The following is a 23,337-nucleotide window of genomic DNA, read 5'->3' as shown; positions in this document are numbered from 1 at the left end:
ATAACCTAAATCTGATGTAGAAGGCACTTTCTGTGTCACTTCCATTAAAACAATACTTTTTAAAAATGAATATTAGTATTGCCCAATTTATATTTGGCAAGAGACATAAGGATTTTACTCTGATAATCAGCACAGGAAACAGTAAATGAGGCAGAGAAATATTAAGCTGAGAGTGTCTCTATATTCAATGGAAGAAGAGCATGAATGTGAGGGGAGAGAAGAAAAAGCCAGCTCATGCTGAAACAATTTCTGAGGAGATCTACAAAACCAAAGTGTCTTGGAATGGTTTTAAGAAAATATTTTAAAATGTACGGAATATAACTTAATAGCAATACGCTGTGGTAGGAGTTCTTGGAGAGACAGAGAACATGTAACTGCAATGGGGAGGGAAACAAGGGAGAAACTGTAGAAACAGGGGGGCCATGTACAGCTGTGGTCCAGACAAGGGGCAGCATCAGGTCTTTCCTTTTCTCTTGTGACACAAAATACCCAGGTAACACAAAACATTGAGGTAGAAAGAGATTTGAATAGCATATTTTATGTATCTGCAACTCCGATACTTTACACAGCACATAGTGTGCATTAGAATAAAACCAATGCTTCCTATTAGAATCTCTGTAAAAGATAATTTTGAGATGAGCTGAGAAGGAAGTGTGCAGCGCTCAGTACTGCACAAAAGTCTGGAAAGGGCTATAGTGATTGATACCACTAAGCAATACCTTCATTTTGTTTACACATAAACATAAGCTTACTAATAACTCTTTACATTTTACAACAGCTACTGGTTGTATTTTCAGCCTGTGGAATGTGTGCATACACTTGCTGCAAACACACAAAATTCATAGTACTACTACAAATTATGTATACACTAGATGTATAATAATGCTTGTGATTAACCTGTTAGCAATAGAAGCTTCTGCATTGAAAACAGTAGCACAAGTGACTCTTTCCTCAAAACAAACCACATGAAAAAAAACCAACTATTTGGAATGCTGCTATCTGAAAATGAATCCATAATGGCAGTAGTTCAAACGAGATCAGTTCAACAGTGCCTGAATAAAACTAGTTTCTGTACATTTTAATTGTAGTAAAAGGCAAGGTGGATATTAAACCATTTATGCTTAACAGTAAGAAACTTAAACCCCATGAATAACAATATATAATTTATTATTATTGGTTTTAAAGTAAAATTGTTGCCTCATATTTCATATTGAAAATATGTTCAGAAAAAACAAACTTTCTTCAAAAGTTTTAAAGCCAAAATTTTCTTGAAACATACTGTTCTTTAAGGATAATATTGTTACCTTTTTCTATATGTTGTTGCTGCTCTACCTACAAATTATTTTTTACACAGAAAATTCTGTCTCCTTATTCCCTACTGAGTATTGCATGTTTTGTAAAAACCAAATGACATACTGTTCACAGTGAACAGCTCATAAATTTACAGGAGGCACTAGCATGGAGGAGGAGCAGCCTGTGCATTAGAGCAAATTAGGGAGAGGATTCTACAAGTATCACACGAGTAGCATTGCAGAAGTACTTGGGAGAAACACCAGCAAACCAGGTCAGACCACCAGAAACTTTCTTCTGACTAAAACAAGCTCATGTTATAAAGCACAGATCAGGAGCCTTGTCCCCCCAGACAAGGGGCAGGTGGAACTTTGTAGCCTTTTGGTGACCTGTACTAGAGTGGACCCTAGCCATTGTTTATGCCAGCACGACACCCCACAGGATACTCTGATGGTGAGGACACACAGCACACACATCGCAGCCCACAGCTGGAGGCTGTGCTGAAGCCCATACAGAGCCATTCTCTTTCACATCTCTGGCACCTTTATTCACCTTCCAGTCTGGTCTCTATTCCAAATCCTCTACCACACTGGCATTCCATCACACAGTGCCTGACAGGTACAGCACTGATAATCCCCTTGCTACCACCAGCATCCTCACAGTCCCGCTGACAGCAGTTCTTCCAACTGCCAATATATTATGGAGTTCTGAAATTTATAGTTCAAAATAATTACATTTACTCCTTACCAATTTCCCCAAAGTTTCTCCAAGAAACTTTATGGGTATTTTTGTTGTTTGTTTGTTTTTTTCCCAAGGAACTAAAGACTTCAAGGTTCTTTAAGGAACCACTAGACCTGCAAACATAGCACAATAAAACTACTTAAAGAATTGCAGACAAAGACATGACATGCAGCTGTTAAAAAGTCACTCATTTATTTAATAATGAGTGGCAGCATGGTATTGAATATCAGCAGATTCAACTCGGCCCATGACAGTTATTAAAGAACTGTTCACCCATGTGAAATAGTTCTCCCAACCTGCCAGGGTCAGTAAGACCTTCTCTGGAATGACAAGCTGCTGAGTAAGGGATGGTCATGCAAGTAGAAACTGCCTCAGGGAAATATAACCTAGGCATTCAACTCTCTTAACTCTCCCAACTATGAAGGTTGCAGAAAGTGTATTACCCCTGGATGAATACAACTGCCAAACTGGTAACAACAGACAAGGAGGAGGCTGAGGTACTCACCAAAGTTTTGTCACAGTTTTCAGTGTCAGTCTTTCTTCTCACACCTCTCAAGTGGATGGACCACAATGCAGGGACTGGAGGAGCAAAGCTTCTACCACTGTCAGAGATCAGATCCATGACCACCTGAGGAACATGGATATGCATGAGTCCATGGGTCCTGATGAGATGAATGATGACAGTCCTGAAGGAACTGGCTAATGTAGTTGCTGAGCCACTCTTCATGATACCTGAAAAGTCATGGCAGTTAGTGAGTTTTTGCAATCAGTGATTACTGGAAAAAGGGAAGTATTGCACCCATTTTAAAAAAGGGTAGAAAGGAGGACTCCAGGAACTACCAACCTTTCAGCCTCACCTCTGGGAAGATCATGGAAGCTATGCTAAGGTACATGGAGGACAGGGAGGTGATTTCAGACAAGTCAATATGGTTTCACTGAGGGTTAGGCCTGCCTGACCTTCTGCAATGGAATGACTACATAGTGGACAACTGCTAAGCAAATATTTTGTTGCTGTTGTTAATTGCATTCTAATAAATAAATAAAATATACAGATGCAAAAGAAACTTATGAATATACAGAGTTTGGAGGAGGAAGAAAAGAGGCTACTCACTGTACGTTGACCAGAGATGGATGCTGGAAAGACAATAGGTGTTAAATTCTATTTTAAGTTTTATTACATACAAAGTACCATTAAAAATTGAGCATTTAGAAGTCAGGAAATGCTTTATTTACGGTTGCTGTGGCATGCTTGATTTTATCCCCATATGCTAACATCAAGCATGCTATGAAAAAAATTATATGGGGTGATGTAGTTGCTGACATTATCATGTCACATGCACACAATGTGATATAATTAAGGATCTGGCATTTTAAAATTATTTAGTGGGAGACATGCTTTGAAACCAAATAGCATTAGTTTAATAGTATTTAGTATTAAGTAGTATTAATGCTATTTAAATTGTATTAATTGCAATTTGCATGTGATGGCCTCTGATTCTGAAAAGAATACAGCAGATTTTTATATGGCTCTCTGGGACACATCTATATAGCTTCTTCTGATTTGCGGAAGCCCTTGAAGGCTGAGATACATGTCAGCCATTAAACCTGTGCCTTCCCGTTCATTTTCCTGAGAAATAACAGTCATGGGTTTTGACAGGTTCACCAAAGCACAAAGAAAACTTTCCACCAAAGCACAAAGAGTTTCTTTTCCACGTGGAGCATTACAGGGAAACATCTGAGGAACAATTGTGAGAGCTCACTAGACTCATGTGGCTTTCCCTCTCTGCAGTGATTCCTGCATGTGAGGTGGTGGGCAGAGGGCTGCTGCCATTGGGCAGTGAATGGCATGGTACTTCAGGGTGCAGTGATTATTTCTGAAGCAACTTCCTTTTTTCATGTGAATGAATGAAAACACATTTAAAAAAAAAAAGTTTATCTGCCTAGATCAGGCTCAGTGGTAATACTATCATCATTTTCTCTATCTAGAAGTATCTTTTTCCATATGCTGAGCAAAGGAATAGCAATCCTTGAACATGTGTTTAAACTGTGTTCCCCAGTTAACCAAATTAATGTCAAAAATAATGTGTAAAAATTGCTTTTCTCCTTCGAGAAACTGCTCACAATTTACACATGGAGTTCAGAACCTCATTTAGCCTATACAGCTTTTTAATCTTAAAGTTTCCATTTTAGGTTTAAGGCTTGTTAGAACTAGTTGGAAAATGTGTTTTGGAAATTGTTTTCTGATTTTAATCAGAATTATTAAATTAAATTACATATCTTATCTGATGTCATGGGTTTAGCCAGTTGAGTCTGCTGATGAGTATTCAACACCATGCTGACATCATGTCAACTTTAAAATGGAAGTGCTGGCTGGCGCAAAGTATCATGGGGCTCGTGACTTAGATTGTAACATGAGAGGCATCCTGTTTCTGGTTGCTGCTTCTGTTTTCCATTTTGTGTTGTTGGTCTTTTCTGCTGGGCTGGCTGCAGGTGTGGGAGGTGAGGGCATCATTTTATTGCTGGCTTCTGATGCTGCTTCTGAGTTTGCTGTGCTTTCCGGTGAAACAGGCTAAGGTAATTGTACATCATCTCATCTCATCTCATCTCATCTCATTAAACTCCTTGTTTCAACCCAGGGCTTTTTGCAGAGCTTTACCTCCTAATCTGTGTTGGTGGGAGGCTTGCTTGTGAGAGCAGGCTGTGTTAAACCAGGACATTTAACAAGCCCCTCCATATTAATAATTAAACCCCTTGCAGCTAGGAAAAACCCAGTAGCTAAGAAGAAAATAGGATTATATAAAGATGAAGTAAAGAAAAATGTCTTTTTAGTGTTTCTCTCAATACAATTAGTTCTGATTTCTAATTTTTGAAGGATTTCAAATATATCAAATAAGCCTGAACAGTAAATATAATGATTCTTAGTATGTTTCCTTAGTTAATAGGAAAAAGTAACATGCAATTTGCAAGACAGAATTTACTTCCTAACTCTGAGTTTCACTTGCAGGCACTGGAAAGTGAGTTTGTATCATGTCAACTTCATCAGTGGATTGACCTTATATTTGGCTACAAGCAACGAGGACCAGAAGCAGTGCGTGCACTCAATGTTTTCCACTACTTAACATATGAAGGCTCTGTGAACCTGGACAGTATCACTGATCCTGTCCTCAGGGAGGTAGGTGTTTACGGCCATTTTATTCTAAAAATTGATGTCATCTCACAAGAAGTGGCACTTTCTCATCTTTCACTGGTGGAAGAAATTGTTGTTTGTGAACTGATTCTATAATAATATATTTAGTGGTCAGTTATAATATGGGAAATTATGTTTAATGTATTGTGTAATAGATATTCTGCTACTTTTTATAGTTTACTTTTTATTAAGTTCACTTAGTAGACACGATGGAAGGAAAAAAATCCATCATAGTCCTGGGGAAAAAAAAATCCAACCTTTTCAATCAGATAATATTGGTGACACTATGTATATGAATATATTTACTATAACGACACTAGCAATTATTCCAATTACTTTTGCATTAATCAAATTATAATCAAAGCATTACCAAAATGGAAAATGTTTGCTATTTCTTGTGCAAATCTTTATGCTTGTATATATGTATGTGTGGAAAAAAATACATTTATGTGCACGTATGTACAAGTAAGCTTTTTAAATACGTCAGCAAATTTAAAAGCAATTGTACTGGCTATCTTGATACATTTCCTTCCAGTGACTGTATTTGGTTTGAATGACTATTAATTTGAATGATCATTTTCTAATATCATCCATTTGTTGGATAAAACAATTGAAATTTGGTGAAAAGTGTGAAGAAGCAACAGCTGCTAGATGAGTACCGCTGTGATGAAGCTGTACACACAATCTTCCATTCCCCTAGATAGCTGCCATCTGCTGTATGCAAAACAGTAATAATTTATACATTGCCAGGCAATGGCTGTTTGTTTGTTCATTTGTTTGTTTTCCAATCTTGGAGAAAGAAATCCACAAATTTCAGAAAGAAACAGATCCCTGGGAGCATTCACATTCAGCTACATATGGGGTTTGGCATATTGCTTTTTAGTAGTGTATTGTTGCATCTTGTTACATTTGGTGTTTTTTGAGGAGGAGAGCTAGGAACCATTCAGACCCCTAGCTTCCTAGAGCTGGGTTTATACACCATGCATTGCAAAGCTTGTATTTTGTAAACAGTATTTGCTTAGTTTGAAGAATGGCTAGGCCTGTTTTGAACCCACTGCCTCAAATATGTAATGTTCACATCTGCATAATGCTTTTCTGGATTTAAAACTTTGAGCACAAGAAGAGTCAACAGGGTACAAACCTGGAGATAGGAAGGAGTAATACTGTTTAAAGCATAAAACGTATGTCAAGCACCATGAATACAAGGGATTTGTATGGCTTAAGGTCCTGATTTGCATGGACAGACTCCTATGTCTTGGCTTTAAGGGTCTACTCCCACAGGGCAGATTGCAGGATCGAGGTCTATCTGTCTGTCTGTGCGCCTTATTTAACATATTATGACATGATGAGACTCTTCAGCTCTCCTGTGGCTCTACTTACATGCATAACTTGTCATCAGAAATTTCAAGAAATTCATGGGGATCTTTTTGTTCACTCACTTGTACATCTAGCCCAGGCCCTGTCAATCAATAGCATATAAACCATGTAAACTTCTAGAACCCACAACTTTTTATTCATCACCATAAGTTAGATTAATAAATAAAATTCCTTGTTAGGAATGAGAAGGCAGCACATCTTGAAAAAATGAGTCCAAATTTCCTTTTCATATATATAGCTACATCAAGTTATATGCACACATTTAAAAATAGCATGCTTTCTTCTCCAAGAGCTCCTACACATTGGTGATTTGTGGTTTGACATAAGAAGTTTAAAAGTGCTTTTTATTCATTTTTAATCAGAAATTGCAATCCATAGATAAGTATAGACAGATTTAGGGCCTTCATCTGTTTCCTCCAGCTATATTTTTGAAACTAGCAATATTTTTGAAATGTGGCCAATAATAAAATGTTTGACATCTTGATGATCAAGTGGATCAGGTATTTGGATGTCATGTTTCTCTTACAAGTATATGCTCTATATATACAGTTTTGTTGGCTTTTTTTCTTTTACTTTATTCTGGCTTTAACAAGATATTGCAGAAAATAAATTAAAAGGAAAAAAATCTTTTAAAATCCTCTGCAGAGCAGTTATAAATACAGAAACATGAGGTTAGGAACACTAGCACCTTTTAAAATAGTGATAACAGTGGTTTAGTATGTTTTACAGTGGCAGTGTCTGGCAATCTTAACTTAGAAACACTGCAATTCAAAATTAATTGAGATTTACAGCAATCCAGGAAAATGCATCTCTCAGTATCCAAGTGCTCTTGATGTCTATTTTCTAAATAAATAGAAACTTTGGGGTTTTTTGTCACACAGAGAATGATGAATTGTATAAAAATAACAACTGTAAAATAAGCCAACCTTATTGGCAGCAGCCATTATCAGACCAAGGGCCTCAACACAGAGAGAGTGATTGCCCATTGGAATGTGCTGCCTGGGGAGGTGGTGGAGTCACCATCATTGGAGGTTTTTAGGAGGAGATATGGTAGGGTGCTTAGTTGCATGGTTTAGTTGATTAGGTGGTGTTGGATAATGGGTTGGACGTGATGATCTTGAAGGTCTCTTCCAACCTGGTCTGGTCTGGTCTATTCTATTCTATTCTATTCTATTCTATTCTATTCTATTCTATTCTATTCTATTCTATTCTATTCTATTCTATTCTATTCTATTCTATTCTATTCTATTCTCTATTCTATTCTAAATATGACAGTAGCCTCCTCAAACTGCAGCCACAACTAAATTCATATTGAGTTGATTCCAAGCAGAACCTGTGCAGTGAAATAACTCTGCAAATAAGAAACCCTTCCATTTAGGTCTCAGCTGATTGAAAGACATAATTTAAAAATGCATTTTCCCATGACGTGTTGATGCTATACATTGGCCCTTTCACTTTGACCCTTTGTTTGGGAACCTCACTTACCCACCACGGTATATGTTGTTAGCTTTCTGTGAAGAACTGCAGATAGTCACTTCAGCAGCCATCAGGCTGGAGCAAATATATATTCAATGATGGGATAACTCATCCATGCCATTCTTTACATCTCACATGTGTAGGGGAGCCCTCTAGGAACTGTCTGTTGTTTTAACACTGGAAAAATTGCCATCTTGGGCTTTTGTTCTGTTTGACTCTGTTTAGTAGAGGACTCTCCATCTGGCTTATTTTCTTCATTTTCTATTTCACAATGAATGAAACAGGAATGCTGGTATACCATTAAGTTTTATGCTACTAAAGTCTATGAAATCACATGTGTCTGGCCCTGTAATAAGTCTTTGGCAGCTTAAGATCTGCACTGGATGTGTAAAATATATTGAATTCACTTAAACATTCTAATTTTGATTTTTCAAACAACTTTGTAATTTTCTGATACCACAAAAAATATTTGATCACTGTAATTGATTTCAAGTAGCGATGAAGGCAAGATGAAGTTACTGGCTAAAACACTCCACAGAGTGTATGAAGATGAAGTTTGTTCTTTACAACATTTATGATTACAAAATTTGGAATTTCTACAGTTCTATCCTGTCTGTTGTTCTTCCTTAATCTGCACATTGCAAGATTGTTTTCATATTGTAATGAGGAGGAAAAAAAACCCAAACATTTTGCCCAAATTAGGAGGCCCCAAATAATTATTTTTTTTTTTATTGCAGCCTTTCATATGCTATTTGTAAAATTTTTTTTTTAAACTGAGAGCAGTGAAGTGAAAGCTAAAACTTGATGAACAGCTTAAGGATATTGATTCATTCTTACTTGACAGGTGAAATCATTGTTGCAGCACTAACCACAGCAATTACGGCATTAAAATGTCAAGAAATTAGAGGTCAGAATAACAGATAGTTTTCTTCCTTTTGTCAGATTAAAAATTGACATTCTTTGACAGCACAGGATCTCTGGTGGAGAAAATTATGACAGCTTAACTCATCTTGTACTTGTAAAGCAGTAATTGATAATGAACTTTACCATGACAGTCTTCTCCTGTGGAGAAACATGACAGAACATCCCAAGTACAAAGCCTGTATCTCTTTTTAATATGTAAACAGTAGTTATGTTGGACATTAGATGTTATTTGGAATTGTCTTTACTGTTAGTTTACATCATAATTCAAATCCTTTCCACTGGACAGCTTTGGCTGACTTCAGGAGGCTGGTGCTGGGAATGCTAATGTATAAAGAGCAATATCTGAAGTGCAGTTTATTTATTGCACTTAGATGTTATTGGCTCACTTCTTTAGGAAAATACAGAAGCGAACCTGATTTCTCCCAGAATGCTTACAGATTTTAAGAGCCTTCTTTTCCCCAAAGACCTGGAAACTTAGTAGAGTTGTGCTTTTTTTTTCAAGTTAGGAACTTGCTTATGTGACAAAGGCTGAAAGGCAACAGCATAGTTACACTGGTCATTAGAAAATGCCACATAAGAAGTAAAGCTATTTTCATTACTACCTTGTAGATTAAACATGAAACAATCAAGTGGGCAATTAGTGCATAATAAATTAATCACATGTAGTAATGAAAGCACACCTAGTATGGAGAAAAATACTATTATGGGCTTTATGTTTAAAACTGCAGCCAGACCTTGATTTCTTTTCTTTTAGAGATTCAGCTTTTTTGTGATTTCAAATGTTTTGAAAAAAATCAGGTGAAATGTTGTGTTACACAACTATAGGTTTGTGCTAGATTTTAGGCTAACTTTGTGTCATCCCTGTGTTCTGCGAGTTGCAAATACATCTTAGCAGCACAGTACAGTGACTTTCTTGTGCCTCCTCTGTCTTCACCAAACACTTGCATCCCTGTATCAGACAGGAATTGCAAGCATGTAGGAAAGCACAGCAGTGTGAAGCTACTGGGCTCAGATATTTCTTCTGAGCATCCACCTGTCAAAATACCTGAGCATACTTGCAACTCACACAGCAAATTGAAAAATGATTAAAATTGCTAGTGTTTGACAGGCAGTTGCTGTGCCCGTAAACTAATCCTACTAGGACAGTTTTGCTGCCAGCTAACAGAGCATATGGCCTATGCAATATTTATTTCTTTGCTGGTGACTAGATATTTAGCATATTTAAATAATTTGAAAAGTCATAATGATGTGGTAGTCTTGCAGTGCCTTTCAGTTATCCTCATTTCTGGATTTTATTTTTCCTCTTATATTTTCTTCTGTTATCTCTTTCTTTGATCTGACAGGAATAACAAAGCAGCCCTCTGGATCTGCTATAGTGAAATATGCCCACAGGAAGCAGAGTAGATCACATCAGTTTTCACTTCTTTTTTTTTTCTTTTTTCTCTCTTTCCTTGCTCCCAACCCCCACCTCCACCCCCCCCCCTCTCCTTGCTGAAACACTCTTTGCTACTACAGAGGGCTGACATGATAGGGCTGTCAAGACTCAGCAAGATAGATATATCTTTAACAAAGGAAGCTGGAATGCTAGCCTTTCCCTGGTGGCTGAACCTGGCAAATTTATGAAGAAAAAATTAAGACTCTCTTCTAATAGCACTACATAATGTTTTCAAAGTAGCACCAGCCCTTGCAACAAGGTGCTTATTCTTGCTTTTACTTGATGCTATTCCTATTCATTCTGACTTTGTTTTTAACTTGTTAGATCTTTTTTTTTCTGGTCACCATTTCTTTGATGTGACAAGAATATCAAAACCACCCCTATGGATCTGCTTGATTGAACTGTACCCACAGCATTAGCGATTTACATGTTCAGTTGTGCTTAATTGCCTCCATACAAGGGACAGTCTTTGCTTCCTTTCTAGGAACAGTCCTGCTTGGGCATGAATATGGATAGTGGTGAAACAAGTAGGAAGCTGCACATAGTATCAGTGTCCACTTTTTTCCAAGTTGATTGAAGGAATCTGTGTAGTAAGAGTAGTTATTCAAATAAATCCTGTCATTAAAGTAGAACTGAAGGAATCTGTATAGTGAGAATAGTTATTCAAATAAAACCTATCATTAAAGTAGAATTAATTTTCTTATATGCTGAGGGTACTGTTCTTCCCTAACAAATGTGTAGTTGCATCCTGTTGATTTTTGTTGAGAAGTCTCCATCTCCTTTACTCTCAAATACTTTGCTTCCTAGACATTTTATTATTTTTTTTAAAATTTATTTTAAATTTGTGCTAATCTGGGGTAAAACACCTTGATTATTTTCCAGTGGTTTTGCCCTGTGTGTCTGTTTTGCATGCATTAAGATTATGAACAGAGAACTAAACGGATTTTTATGCTTCTCTCTGGGATCATCTATGGATATAATAATTATTAAGTCTTTCTAGTGAGTTTCAGAGCTCATATCCTCTAAATACTAGAGGAAGAGTTTTTACGTGCTGTCTCTTTGTTATGATAACTCTCTGTAGATCAAGAAGAAAAGCACAGCAATTTTCTGAGGGTAAGATATTTATTTCTGGAGGTATACAATCGTGCAGGTGACAATGAATATGGGCGGAGACATCTTAACTCAGAATATGTAATAAGGAATTAGCATAAATTGCATAAGGCCAGTTACTGCACAGTAATTGCCTAATGTGTAGACTTTTATTTTGCAATTAATGTGTGCTCTGTAACTTGTTTCTCATTCAAGAGAAAGGATTTTCAGGAGCTGTTTAGTGCAGAATAACAGAAGCATTTTAACTATGCATCCCATTTTACGGTGAAATAACTTTCAGGGAGCACCTACTTTAAGTAACACAAGCCATTTATGACAAGGAGTCAGAAGTTGTAATCTGATCCATAGGATTCCAAATTAAAGCCATTCTCCTACCATTACTACAATTATCTGCAGTTGGTTTAATGATTGATCAAGATATCTCCAGTTAATGAATGTGTTACCAATAATCTAGTAGTCAGTATTTTAGTGAATCTGTGCTGATCAGAATTCATGACCTGTTATTATGCTGTCATATGTTTATGTTGGATTATGCTATTACATGTTTATGGGAATTCACAGTCTTTTCATAGTCAAGAAACAGTTCCAGGAAGTAAAACAAATTGTAGCACACAGATGGGTTTTTTTTCCATAATGGCATATAAGAAGGCTTGGAATTTGGTTGCTATTGATTGTACTTGTGATAAAAAACTCAGCATCCAGACAGAGGAAAGCACTGCCATTCAACATACATCACCAACCACACATTGAGCGTTCAAACTGAGGTACTGCTGATAACTTACTTAGCTGAGGAGACCTCAAATATTTGATAAATATTTCATTCATTCATTGAAGTAACACTAGGGAGAGTTTCTAAATAACTCATAGCCCAGAAAAATATCTCAATCTACTTTGAGTGTTACGTGGAATAAATTGTTTGGCCAGTTCTCATCTGCATTAGAAATTTCATATGTATTTTTGTCAAAACATCCTGGAGTCTTACCCAAGCCAAGTTTAATGTTTTGCCAATATAAAAGGAACCTTAACTGCAGTTGCTCTGCTTTATTGCAGAAATATACAAAATACAGGACTGGTACATGAAAATTTTCTTCTGGTTACTTTATTTTTCTGCATATGGATGACATGCACCAATTATTGATTTTTAAAATTAGCAACAAGCATTTTAATGTACACTTAAAGTAATATTTTATGTGGGAGAGACAGAGGGAAAATAGGCTGAAAATTACTGCAGCTGATTGTAACAGAAATAGCTGGAAGGGGCTTCTTTTTTCCTATTAGCACAGATTTCAGTTGTATTATGCTGCCATTACCTCAGCATAAATTAACTATTATTCAAAACATTTCACACGCAGCAGTTTATTGAAATAGATATTACTCAGTCTAAGTATCTAGTCATTCACATAGGAATATGCAAAGCTGAGCTTTCTAAATGTTTTAAACATATTGATAATGTGCCTCTTTAATGCCATTTTGAAGCCTGTGTACAGTATATCTATATTATTGTTTTCAATTTATGTCAAGAATAAAGTGAAGTTTTGAAGAATGTGTTCTGGGAAATAATCCAGATAGAATTATTTCTTTGTAAGGTAAACCCTGAAAATAACTGAGAACATTTATTTTAAATATAAGAGTATAACCTGTTTCCCAGACTGAACTTCTAATACACACTGAAGCTTCATGAATGTTCTATGTGATGCTTTTCAGTATGCATGTTTTGCCTACTTCCCTGTCAGCCCTTTTTCAGCTGTTAATTTTGAAGGCCTTCCTGTTCTCTAAGATAGTTTTTGTGTCCTGCAGTGGATAAACTGAAGGCTGGTGGATGGTTGGACCTTCATCATAACCACACTTTGTTGTCAAGAGTATGTGATTTGCAAATCTCAGAACACCTTCATAGGGTAAATAATTTGTGATAGAAAGATGAACCAGCACCAGAACAAGAGGACACAGTCTCAAGCTGCACCAGGGGAAGTTTAGGCTGGAGATTAGGAAGAAGTTCTTCATAGAAAGAGTGATTGGCCATTGGAAGGGGAGGTGGTGGAGTCACCATCATTGGAGGTGTTCAGGAGGAGACTTGATAGGGTGGTTGGTTGCATGGTTTAGATGATTAGGTGGTGTTGGATGATAGGCTGGACGCGATGATCTTGAAGGTCTCTTCCAACCTGGTCTATTCTATTCTATTCTATTCTATTCTATTCTATTCTATTCTATTCTATTCTATTCTATTCTATTCTATTCTATTCTATTCTGTTCTACTCTACTCTATTCTATTCTATTCTACTAATAAGGATAATCTGAATGCCATCTCCACATGTCATCTATTTGAAAATTAACTCAACTGCTTCAATTTTTTATGATGAAGCTGAGAGCAACGAAGTCAGCAAGCATTTACTTTCTATTCAGATAAAAAAGAAAACCCCTCATGATATATTACCACATTTTATTTTATTAACTAGGAAATGTTTTACTGATGAACTTAGGTGTTTGGTTTTTTTAACAGAGCAGAAATGGAACATGAAGTCACACTTTTAATTTTGTGTAGTCTTATATTTATAAAATGAGAACAAATCACAGGAGCTAGACACTTTGGTTTACTAAGTCTGTTCTGCTTTTCCAGCATTAAAAATGTCTTCAGTGATCATGTTTTATTTCAATAATAAACCAGAAGAAAAAAAGTCACAACTAAAATGCGCTCTTTAAAGATTAAGTACCATTTCCTCTCTTATTACTGCAAGCTTTCAGAAGGCCTGTTCTCTTGTTTGCTTCCCTGTTTTTCTCATTTTCTTTTGCATTTTCCTACAGGGGATGGTCTTAATTGTAAAATTAAGTGTAGTGGATTTCTGAAACCCGTGCAAATTTTCCATTTGGCAATAAAGATTGCCCACTATTTGAGCTGTTAATAACATCTATTTTTCATGATGCTGATATTCTCTAGACTTGATCCTATACCTTCATTTATTTACCTTCTACATCAAAAGATGTCAGTCTCACTACCTCAAGACTATCTGCTTATAATCATCTGAATTCTTGTCAACTACTGGCCAAATTGCCATCAGGTAATGTTTTGGTTGAAAATCCTCATGAGCATGGTGTGTTACTCTCTATAAAGGTTTTCTAGGGTGATTTGAGGAGATCAGAGTATCCTAGTGATGAGAGGACAGAGAAATATGATATATGAGGATTTCAAGAGCAGAAAATAAGAGAGTGAAAAGGGTGTGTAGCAAAAGGGCAGGAATTTGGATGGTTGCTCTTGCCAGCTAAGATAGGGATATTACGTAGTCTGATGTCAGATTAACTAGCAGTTACAGGATCAAATTCAGACAGGAAGGTTCAGGCTTAAAGGCAGAAGTTTCCTAAAGTCTATGAACTGTAATTTGACTACACAAATCTTGTAGGAGAAACTGTGGAAGCATCATTAAGTAGGTAATTTCAAAGTAGGATTAGGAAGAGTGTACACTATGAGCGAATAGAAAAATAAGGAATTTTTCATCTTTGTCTTTTATTCTGCTGTGTTCTGTTATGATGATACCTATAAGCATAACATGAACATAACTACTTGGCCAGTAACTACATTAGTCTGTGTCTACTTTCCAGACTAGGCTGTGGAATAAGGACAGAGATGATCAGTCTGCTGCTTTGTCCAAACTAGAGATTGCTCCATGTCTCTTTCCATAGAACTTCATGAACAGTAAAAGTTTATTCTTTCTTCTGCCTCAATGGAGAGGGAAAGTAACAGGATTGTTCACAAGTACCTTCTCTGATTTGTAGCACTTTTTCGCTGGGACAATATTTGGATTTTTATTATTATAGGAATACAAATATACAATACAATTACAGGAATACATGATGCCACTGTCTTCATTTCCACAGACTAGCTAGCTTCTGCTGTCAGCTCAGCATTCTGGTTAGCATAAATGGTAGTGGATCAGAGACATGTGAGTTGGAATATTTTTTGAAATTATTTTTAAAATATAGGGAAACCAAAAATACCTTCAGTTTTTGCCCAGGATAAAGCCCAGTGTGTACTGTAGTGTTTATCTGAACAGGTTAGACTGATAAGCTTCTCTTCATGTCTGAAGAAAATAAATAACAATGAGGGATGAAGGAGGGGAAATGGAATTGCATGGGACAATGGACATTTACACAATTCCTGTCTTCTTGAGAGAGAGAGAGAGATCAAGGTGCAATGGGAGCATGAGAAGGGAGCTGAACAACAAAGAAGGGAAAAGGACAGAAGGGACATTTGGAGCTCTTGATGCAGAGGAGGAAGGGAAAGGGGTAGCTACAAAGTCCTTGGGAGCCTTGTAGAAGTGAAGGAATTACTGTAGATCAGGGAGCTCTTAGTGTGGTTATTAATGCAGAGAAATGATGTTTGCAACATTCCCAGAGTTTAAGAGATTTTTTTTAGTCTTGACCTTTGGGACTTCTTTATTCATTAGTGAATTCATTGAGGTATTGTATAATATAATCAAGTTGGGCATTTCTAAACAACAACAACAAAAGACTAAGTGCTTTTGACTTGTAAAATTTAGCAGGTTTCTCAATGCAGTTGATAGTGTTTTGAGAAATACTACTGGCAATTTTTTGCTAGCACAACTGGAATTTCAGTCTTTCTGTCTGTTACTCACTACTTTTCACATGTGGAAACAATTGTAGCCTCCCAGACAGCAGCAATTCTTTTTTAAATGCCTGTAAATTTTAGTGACTCCCAACTAAGGGATGATAATGACAGTTTTCATATTATTTTATTCCTTCACTTCCTTTTATTTTATTGTAGACTTTGGAAATCTGTAGTGGCTCCACTCACAAGAGAAGCTACATTTTAAAATTCTAAGAATTTTTTATTTCATACTCAAGGAAATGTAACAAATTTATCCCTGCTTTAGAAAAGCCACAAAGTGACCTTTCATTATTGGACATAACACACTTGGGGGAAAAAAATGTTTTTGTCATAATTCTACTCTTGTTTCAGAAAAAAAAATCTTAAAAAAAAAATCCATCTCAAAGATCTGAAAACATAAATTAAGAATTCACCATCCTGGATTGTATTTCATATGCAAAATATAAAAATAAATTTGTTAAATGGTAACATAAGGGAGAGGAAAGGAAAATCTTGACTTAAAAGCAAAAACACCAGAGCAGGAGTGTCAATAAATAAGAAATATGACAGACCTACATCTTTAATAGTAGATTTTAATTTTATTTTTTTTAAAAGAAAATGGTAGGATGCAGGCAAAGAAAGCTTCAAGAGGAGTTTAAAGAATAGCAATTACATTTTTTGAAACTGGCGGTACAAACTCAGGAAGAAAAGAACAGTTTGGTCACAACAGATGATGTGTTCTGGGTAAGATCTTGCTAAGACCAAGGTCTCTCTCTTAGTAACAGGAGTTATACAACAGGAAGCATGCAGAGGCAAGAGAACTGGTTTGGTTTTCAAATTCTAGATAGGACACATCTGCAGTTCTGCATGTCGTGATGCTTTGATTACCATCACATAAAGGAGTAATAGAAAGGAGTAATATCAGCAGGGAAATTCTATGCTGCAGGTGTACATTTTAGTAATTTGCATTGCAGAATCAAGATGTCAAAGACAAGCTTGTTCCATAGACCTAAGCACCAGATGGGAAAGATCATCTAGACTGGCCTCTCACCCAACAAATCACACAGAGGTTTTCTCCACACAGCCTTTTGAATGTAACCATAAGTGTCGGTGTCTGAATAACAAAAAGAGTATATGGAAGCATTTCCTTGTATTGGTAGACTTCAGGTGATGAGAAAGTATTTCAGTCAGTCACCTTAAATGTTTGTCATCCAAAAGCAAAACCAAAAAGTCTTCTTTAAAAAAATGAGGAAATGTCTTCAGAAAAGGCAGAACTGCTCGTCACTTTGAGAGGAATCCTTGTTTCTGAGGCTGTCCGTTATGTAACAATAGGAAGTTATTTCAGGGAAATCATCAATCATCTGAAAATAAAATGTCCTGATTGCTATTTATGGCATTGAAGTTACATATTTAATGAATTATTGTATCAGGCTATTACATTTCTCACAAAACTAACTTAGCAGTATAATCTTTTTTTAATGTGTTGTACTGAGTAACTTAGTGATCAAAGAAAGCAACATCTTGTTTTATAAACTTAATACAGATTTGGGAGAATGATGACAGAGCAATGATTTCATTTGGCATGACATCAATGAACACACAAGAGTTTCGGTAAATGTTACCAATCTGTATGGGACAGGAATTATTACAAACATGAACATAAGAAATACAATACTTCAACTGAAGAAAATAATGGCATGAAATAAGAAGAATAAAATGTGTGTATATATGGAAGGCAATCTCATTGCTCTCTATAGCTTCCTGAGCATGGGAAGTGGAGAGGGAGGTGCTGATCTCCTCTTCCTGGTATCCAGTGACAGAACACATGGGAATGGTTCAAAGCTGCCCCAGAGGTGGTTTAAACTGGGTATTAGGAAGCATTTGTTTCCTGAGAGGGTGGTTAAACATTGAAACAGGCTTCCTAGAGAAGTGGTTGATGCCCCATGCCTGTCAATGTTTAAGAGGCATCTGGACAATCGCTTTAACGGCAGGATTTTACTTTTGGTCAGCCCTGAACTGGTCAGGCAGTTAGGCTAGATGATCATTGTACATCCCTTCCAACTGAAATATTCTGTTCTATTCTAGAAAATAAATGTAATGCCATTGTAAACAAAATTATAAACAAACATTTGACTTTCTTCAGTTCCAGACTATGTTTAGAGTTTTGCACAGCGCTGACTCTACAAGTAAAGGGATGCTCCCTCTCTGCCTTGTATACAGACAAACAGCAGGGAAGAAAAGGCAGCAGAATTGTCATGGCCTATGTCAGAGGACCTGGGAGTTGAAGAGTGTAATAGAGCTTATGCTTTAGAGCACAATAGAATTTGCTGCAGTTTTTAGGGTAATTTCGTGAGAGAATTTCATTATACCAGTGGTAAATTCCTTTGTTCCAGGTAGAGTTGGAAAGATACAGGAAAGAGAAAAACTGTAGAAAAGGAGGGGCTTCCCTCTGGTATAGTAAGGAAGGGAGGAGAGCATTTCACCCTTTGGCATCAGCCCTTTTCAGTGTCAGCAAGGTTTCTATGATTTTCAGGGGAATGGGCTGCTGGAGAGGAAAAGGAGGTATTTGTGTTCAGGCACATGGGAACCTTGCACATGAAAGTATGCCTGAAAGAGTAGGGTACACTCTCAGCTAAACCTGCCCTGGCTGCAGGGTAGCTGTCTTTATTGAATTTATTTCCCACATTCAGTGTATTAACCAATTTTTTTGCTTAAGATGGCAGAGTGTTTAAAATATTTTTAGGTCATAAGAGGCATGTTGGACTACCAGGAGCAAGAATGAGAGAATTCTAAAGATGGAAAAGGGAAGGACTAGATATCACAATTAGTAGCTTAATGAGGCAAATGTCAAAGCTAAGAGGCAGCACTCCCTGAGACAAATAAGGTCACCAATGTGGCTTATGCATGTGAAGAGAATGAGAGATCTTACCTTTCACATTCTCATTCCTTTTATAGTACTATTTCCTTTCACAGGGGAATAAGGAAGAAGTTCTGAGGTGCACTGGCTCTGGGAGGCTGAAGGTCAGCACTGAGCTATTGGTCTTCTGCTGAGAAGCCATTTAATTGCACACTGGATCCAATGAGATACCTCCTGTGCAGGGAAGGAGCTTAAGCTTGCCCCTTCTCCATTGTTAAATTAATAAAGTAGTGACCTGTGGAGAAAATCCATTTCTATGCCCATCTTTCAGTCCCTTGAGCATCCTGATTAAATAACCAACTGTACTGAAGCCTCCAGACTAGTTGAGTCATTGCTTGTGTTTAAACCACAGCATTTCTTTCCTCTAAACATACAGTAATAAAATGAAAATCAATACTCTTAACCTAACTTATCAAAATTCCTGAAGATGTTGATGCTGCTTAACAGCTATAGATGCAAATAAAAATGCAGTACCTCACACCACTCCTATGAAACAATAACATTTCAAACTGCTTATGCTACCCACCAGAGAGCTGTCAATCATGTCTGCTGTGAAGAAAACGATTCTTGGGGGCTGTTGAGCATGCTGGCTGCAGGGCGGGGAGAGCATATAGGGATTCCTGTGTTCACTTATGTGCAAAAGTGAAATAAACTTTCTGGATGACTACTGCTATGCTGTGGATTTCTCAAATGTGTACACATATTTTCTCTTTACTGGAGTCAGTCCCCAAGCACAAGGGAAAATAGATTGTAGAAATACCTGAATGGGATATACAGGAGGAGCAGAACACGTCAGGATTATGGGATATTGACTAAAGTTTAAAATTTTTAAAAAATATACAAAAAGAGTTAATAAAAATAGAGGGACTCAGATAATACATATTTTAGAAAGTTTAACATTTTATGGTAGTAATTGGTGAAGATGAATGAAACAGAGCCACATAAGAGTAAACCCATTGTCACTGCAGTGCAGTCTGGTTTTAGGAATTTCTTTCTTCCCTCCATGATTCAAAATAAAAGTGCTCATGCTTTTATATTTAGCTTGTTACACAGTCGCCAGGCATCTCTCTCAGAAAAGGGGGGTTTGCAAATGAGATTGACCACCTTCCTTGGTGCATTTATAAACAACTTTGTTTGGAAAAAAGTGTGTTAAAAATAAACTGCTTCGTGGCTTACCCATTTCTGCAAAGGTGTGTTAACAAAGCCTTCACTTCTGTGGAAGAGTCAGTTCTAACGTTGTCTTTTAGATTAGGACTGCGCTTCTGAAATGAATCTGCCAATCATCCCTATTTGTTATGCTTTCATTCACACTGCAGAGAAGTTTTGGAGTGTGTGAACTCTGTGTTCCGGGGTTGCAGCTAGCAGAGCTCAGCCACTGTCAGGGTCTGGAGCCCATGCTGGAACCAGGTGTGGGGAAAAGCCTGCAGTGGGCCTGGCTTCAGCATGGGTTCCTCATGAGGAAGATGGTGCTGAGCTCTTCTCCCTGGTGTCTAGTGACAAGACACATGGAAATGGTTCAAAGCTGCAGCAGAGGAGGTTTAGACTTGACATTAGGAAGCATTTCTTTACCAATAGGTTGGTCAAGCACTGAGCTAGGCATCCTAGAGAGGTGGGGTTTTGCCCCAAGCCTGTCAAGGTTTAAGAGGCAGTTGGACAGTGGCCTTAACAACATGCTTTATCTTTTGGTCAGCAGTCAAGTGATTGGACTAGGTGATCATTGTAGGTCCTTTCCAATTGGAAAAAAAAAACCCTTTCCTATTCCAAGACCAGCTCTTTTGCTCTGCTGCTCTGCTTCTGATGAATTAAACTTCTTGATGTTAGAGCCACTGCCTTTGAACACTAAAAGTATATCTTACACCTAAATAAAGAGATTTTAAAAAATTATTTAATGGCAATTTGTATTTCTTGCAACTAGAATTATGAGGTAAACACCAACTGCTTCAGTAGGTTGCATAATAAGCAAAGTAAATGGGCTGAACTCTTCATTCCACAGGAAGCTGGATCACACTCCTCCAGGTTGCAGAGAGCATCCCAGTGTCTTTGCGAATGTATAGTCTGCCTTGAAGCATAAAAATTGTCACTCAGTAATTAATTTTCTTCGAGCAAAATATATTTTTAAAGCATATAATGTTACTCTCTCTCTGTTATTATTAAATGGCCAATATGAAGTTGTGTTTTGAGGGATTGCATAAATTGGGAAGTGTGGCACAGCTAATTTTAAACTTGGAATTACCAGTAAGTTTGCAGGTATTTTTTTCTTTCCTCATTCTGACCTGTGATTATCAGATAATGGGCTTAGACCCATTTTATCTTTCTGCAATACATGATCATATCCTAACAGATATTCCCTGAAGTGTCTGGAGTACAAATCTCATTTTGTGTGTATTAAAAACAGTAGGGAATCTCAAATCAGCTCACTAAATAGCTTTTCTGCAACACCTTATTAAGAAAGTGAAAACGAATATAATTCCCATTTTGCTGTTCCAAAAGCATTAAATCTAGTAGCTGCTGAATTCCAAGCTTTTATTGTTTCTATGTGAAGGACATTTGAAGGTGAAATGAGAATAAACTTTATTTTATTAACATTTGTATTAAATTCACTAAATGTGTGTCTCAGGAAGTGGTATAGTACTTTGCACACAATACTGAAGATCTGTTGAGGGGAAAAAGGAATTGATTAATTAGAATTAAATGTTTTAGGACATTAAATAAATCTAAAGTTTGAAGAATTACAGTTCAGGGAAAAGTGTGGTGTACACATGCCAGTTTTCAGGTTAATTTCAGATACAGCCAGAGTTCTCTTTTTGTAAACAAATCAATGTAATACATTATTATTCACAGATCTGTGCTGTACCTGCTTTTCATTTTGTGTCAAGTGATCTGATAGGAGGCAGCATTAGAAATACCTTTGGGCCAGGCACTTTATCTCTGCATGCTTATGTTTATCTTCTGCTTTAAGTTTTGACAAGGTTTTTCTGTCCTTTTAAAGTGTTGTGAGCTTCAGAGAGGAATAATAGTAGCTGTGCACAGCTGTGGTGTTATGCAGACTATAGTCTCAATGCAGTAGTTAAATATTATTTTTTAAGAAAAATCTTTCAGGTCTTTTTAATGATTCTATGAACAAAAGGTGTTTTGAAAGATTACTATCCACAAGGTGTGGGGAGAGGTGGTTGTCTTGTAAGTGCAAGCCAGCAAAAATGCTGAATATTCCCTTAATATCTGGGTCTTGGTTATGCATTTGTTCTGGTTGCAGAAGGACTTGACATTAACTTAAATGTTTTAAAATGTAAATTATGTAAGAGAGTATTTACCAGGACATCTTCAGCTGTAAAATAACAATTGCTTTTGACAGGCATGTTTAGATTATCCATTCCTCATAATCTGAAAAAAAATCATGCTGATTTATTATCACATTCTGCTTCTCTTTTCTTCTGTTACTATCATAAATCTACCTGAACTGGGAGGCAAAGCCAACGAAGTTTATGTGTGCAGAATTTACAGCTAAACAACCAGAATTTTCCAAAACTAAACACCATGAAAGTAAATGTATAAATTGGAATTTGGCTGCACTGAAAAAGGATTTGATAGTTCATTTTGGTGTGCCTGTGAGAGAACAGAAATGTTATTTAAGTGATCATTATGAGTGTGGGAGAGGAAGATCTGGGCTTTGTTCAGTGTTGCTGCCAAATACAATTCACACTCTTATTTCAACGCAGAAGTCTTTCAAACATTAAAATGGAATTAACCTTGATAATTATTTGAAGAAACAAAAATGGAAATTGCTTTTGTGAAAAGGTTATTGACAGATCTGCATAGAGGCATCTATCACACAGTGCCTTATTGCATTGATATTAGCCGCTGTAATTTTGAAAACGAAATTCACAAACAAGTATCATTCCCTTCCCTCCTCTCCACCGGGCAAATCAGTTCTAGAATGCTAAATGTGATAGATAATACTTGGATTTACCTGAAGTGAAATGTATGTTCCTGTTTATAAAATGTCTTTACAAGTGAAGGTAGCTACACGGTGTGTAAAGAGATGTATGGTACACATAGGTAGCTGATATATATATAGATATATATATATATATATATACATGCATATGGTCACAAAAATGCATTAGTTTCATATTAATTTATTCTATGATTTAAAATTAATTCATCATTAAATGATATTACTAAAACCTGAGATGCTCACCAGTTTCCACAAAGCACACCTGTGCCTTGGAGACTGAAGTTTGATCTGAATTAGTCAATAAACAAGAAATCATTTCTCTTTGGAT

General features: G+C 36.7%; 1 protein-coding gene across 5 annotated transcripts in view; it reads left to right on the top strand.

Moving 5' to 3' along the window:
• The window catches only part of NBEA (neurobeachin), a 486,697-nt gene that overhangs the window by 436,001 nt on the left and 27,359 nt on the right, over positions 1–23,337 (top strand). For all 5 annotated transcript variants that reach the window (XM_054164764.1, XM_054164763.1, XM_054164761.1 and 2 more), the window contains one exon: positions 5,036–5,203. In XM_054164764.1, coding sequence (XP_054020739.1) covers positions 5,036–5,203 — 168 coding nt within the window. The remainder of the gene's footprint in view (positions 1–5,035; positions 5,204–23,337) is intronic.

Source organism: Dryobates pubescens, chromosome 10 (genome assembly GCF_014839835.1).
Source record: "Dryobates pubescens isolate bDryPub1 chromosome 10, bDryPub1.pri, whole genome shotgun sequence".
NCBI classification, from domain to species: Eukaryota; Metazoa; Chordata; class Aves; order Piciformes; family Picidae; genus Dryobates; species Dryobates pubescens.
The sequence above is the reverse complement of the archived record's forward strand: the minus strand, read 5'-3'. Positions and strand labels throughout refer to the sequence as shown.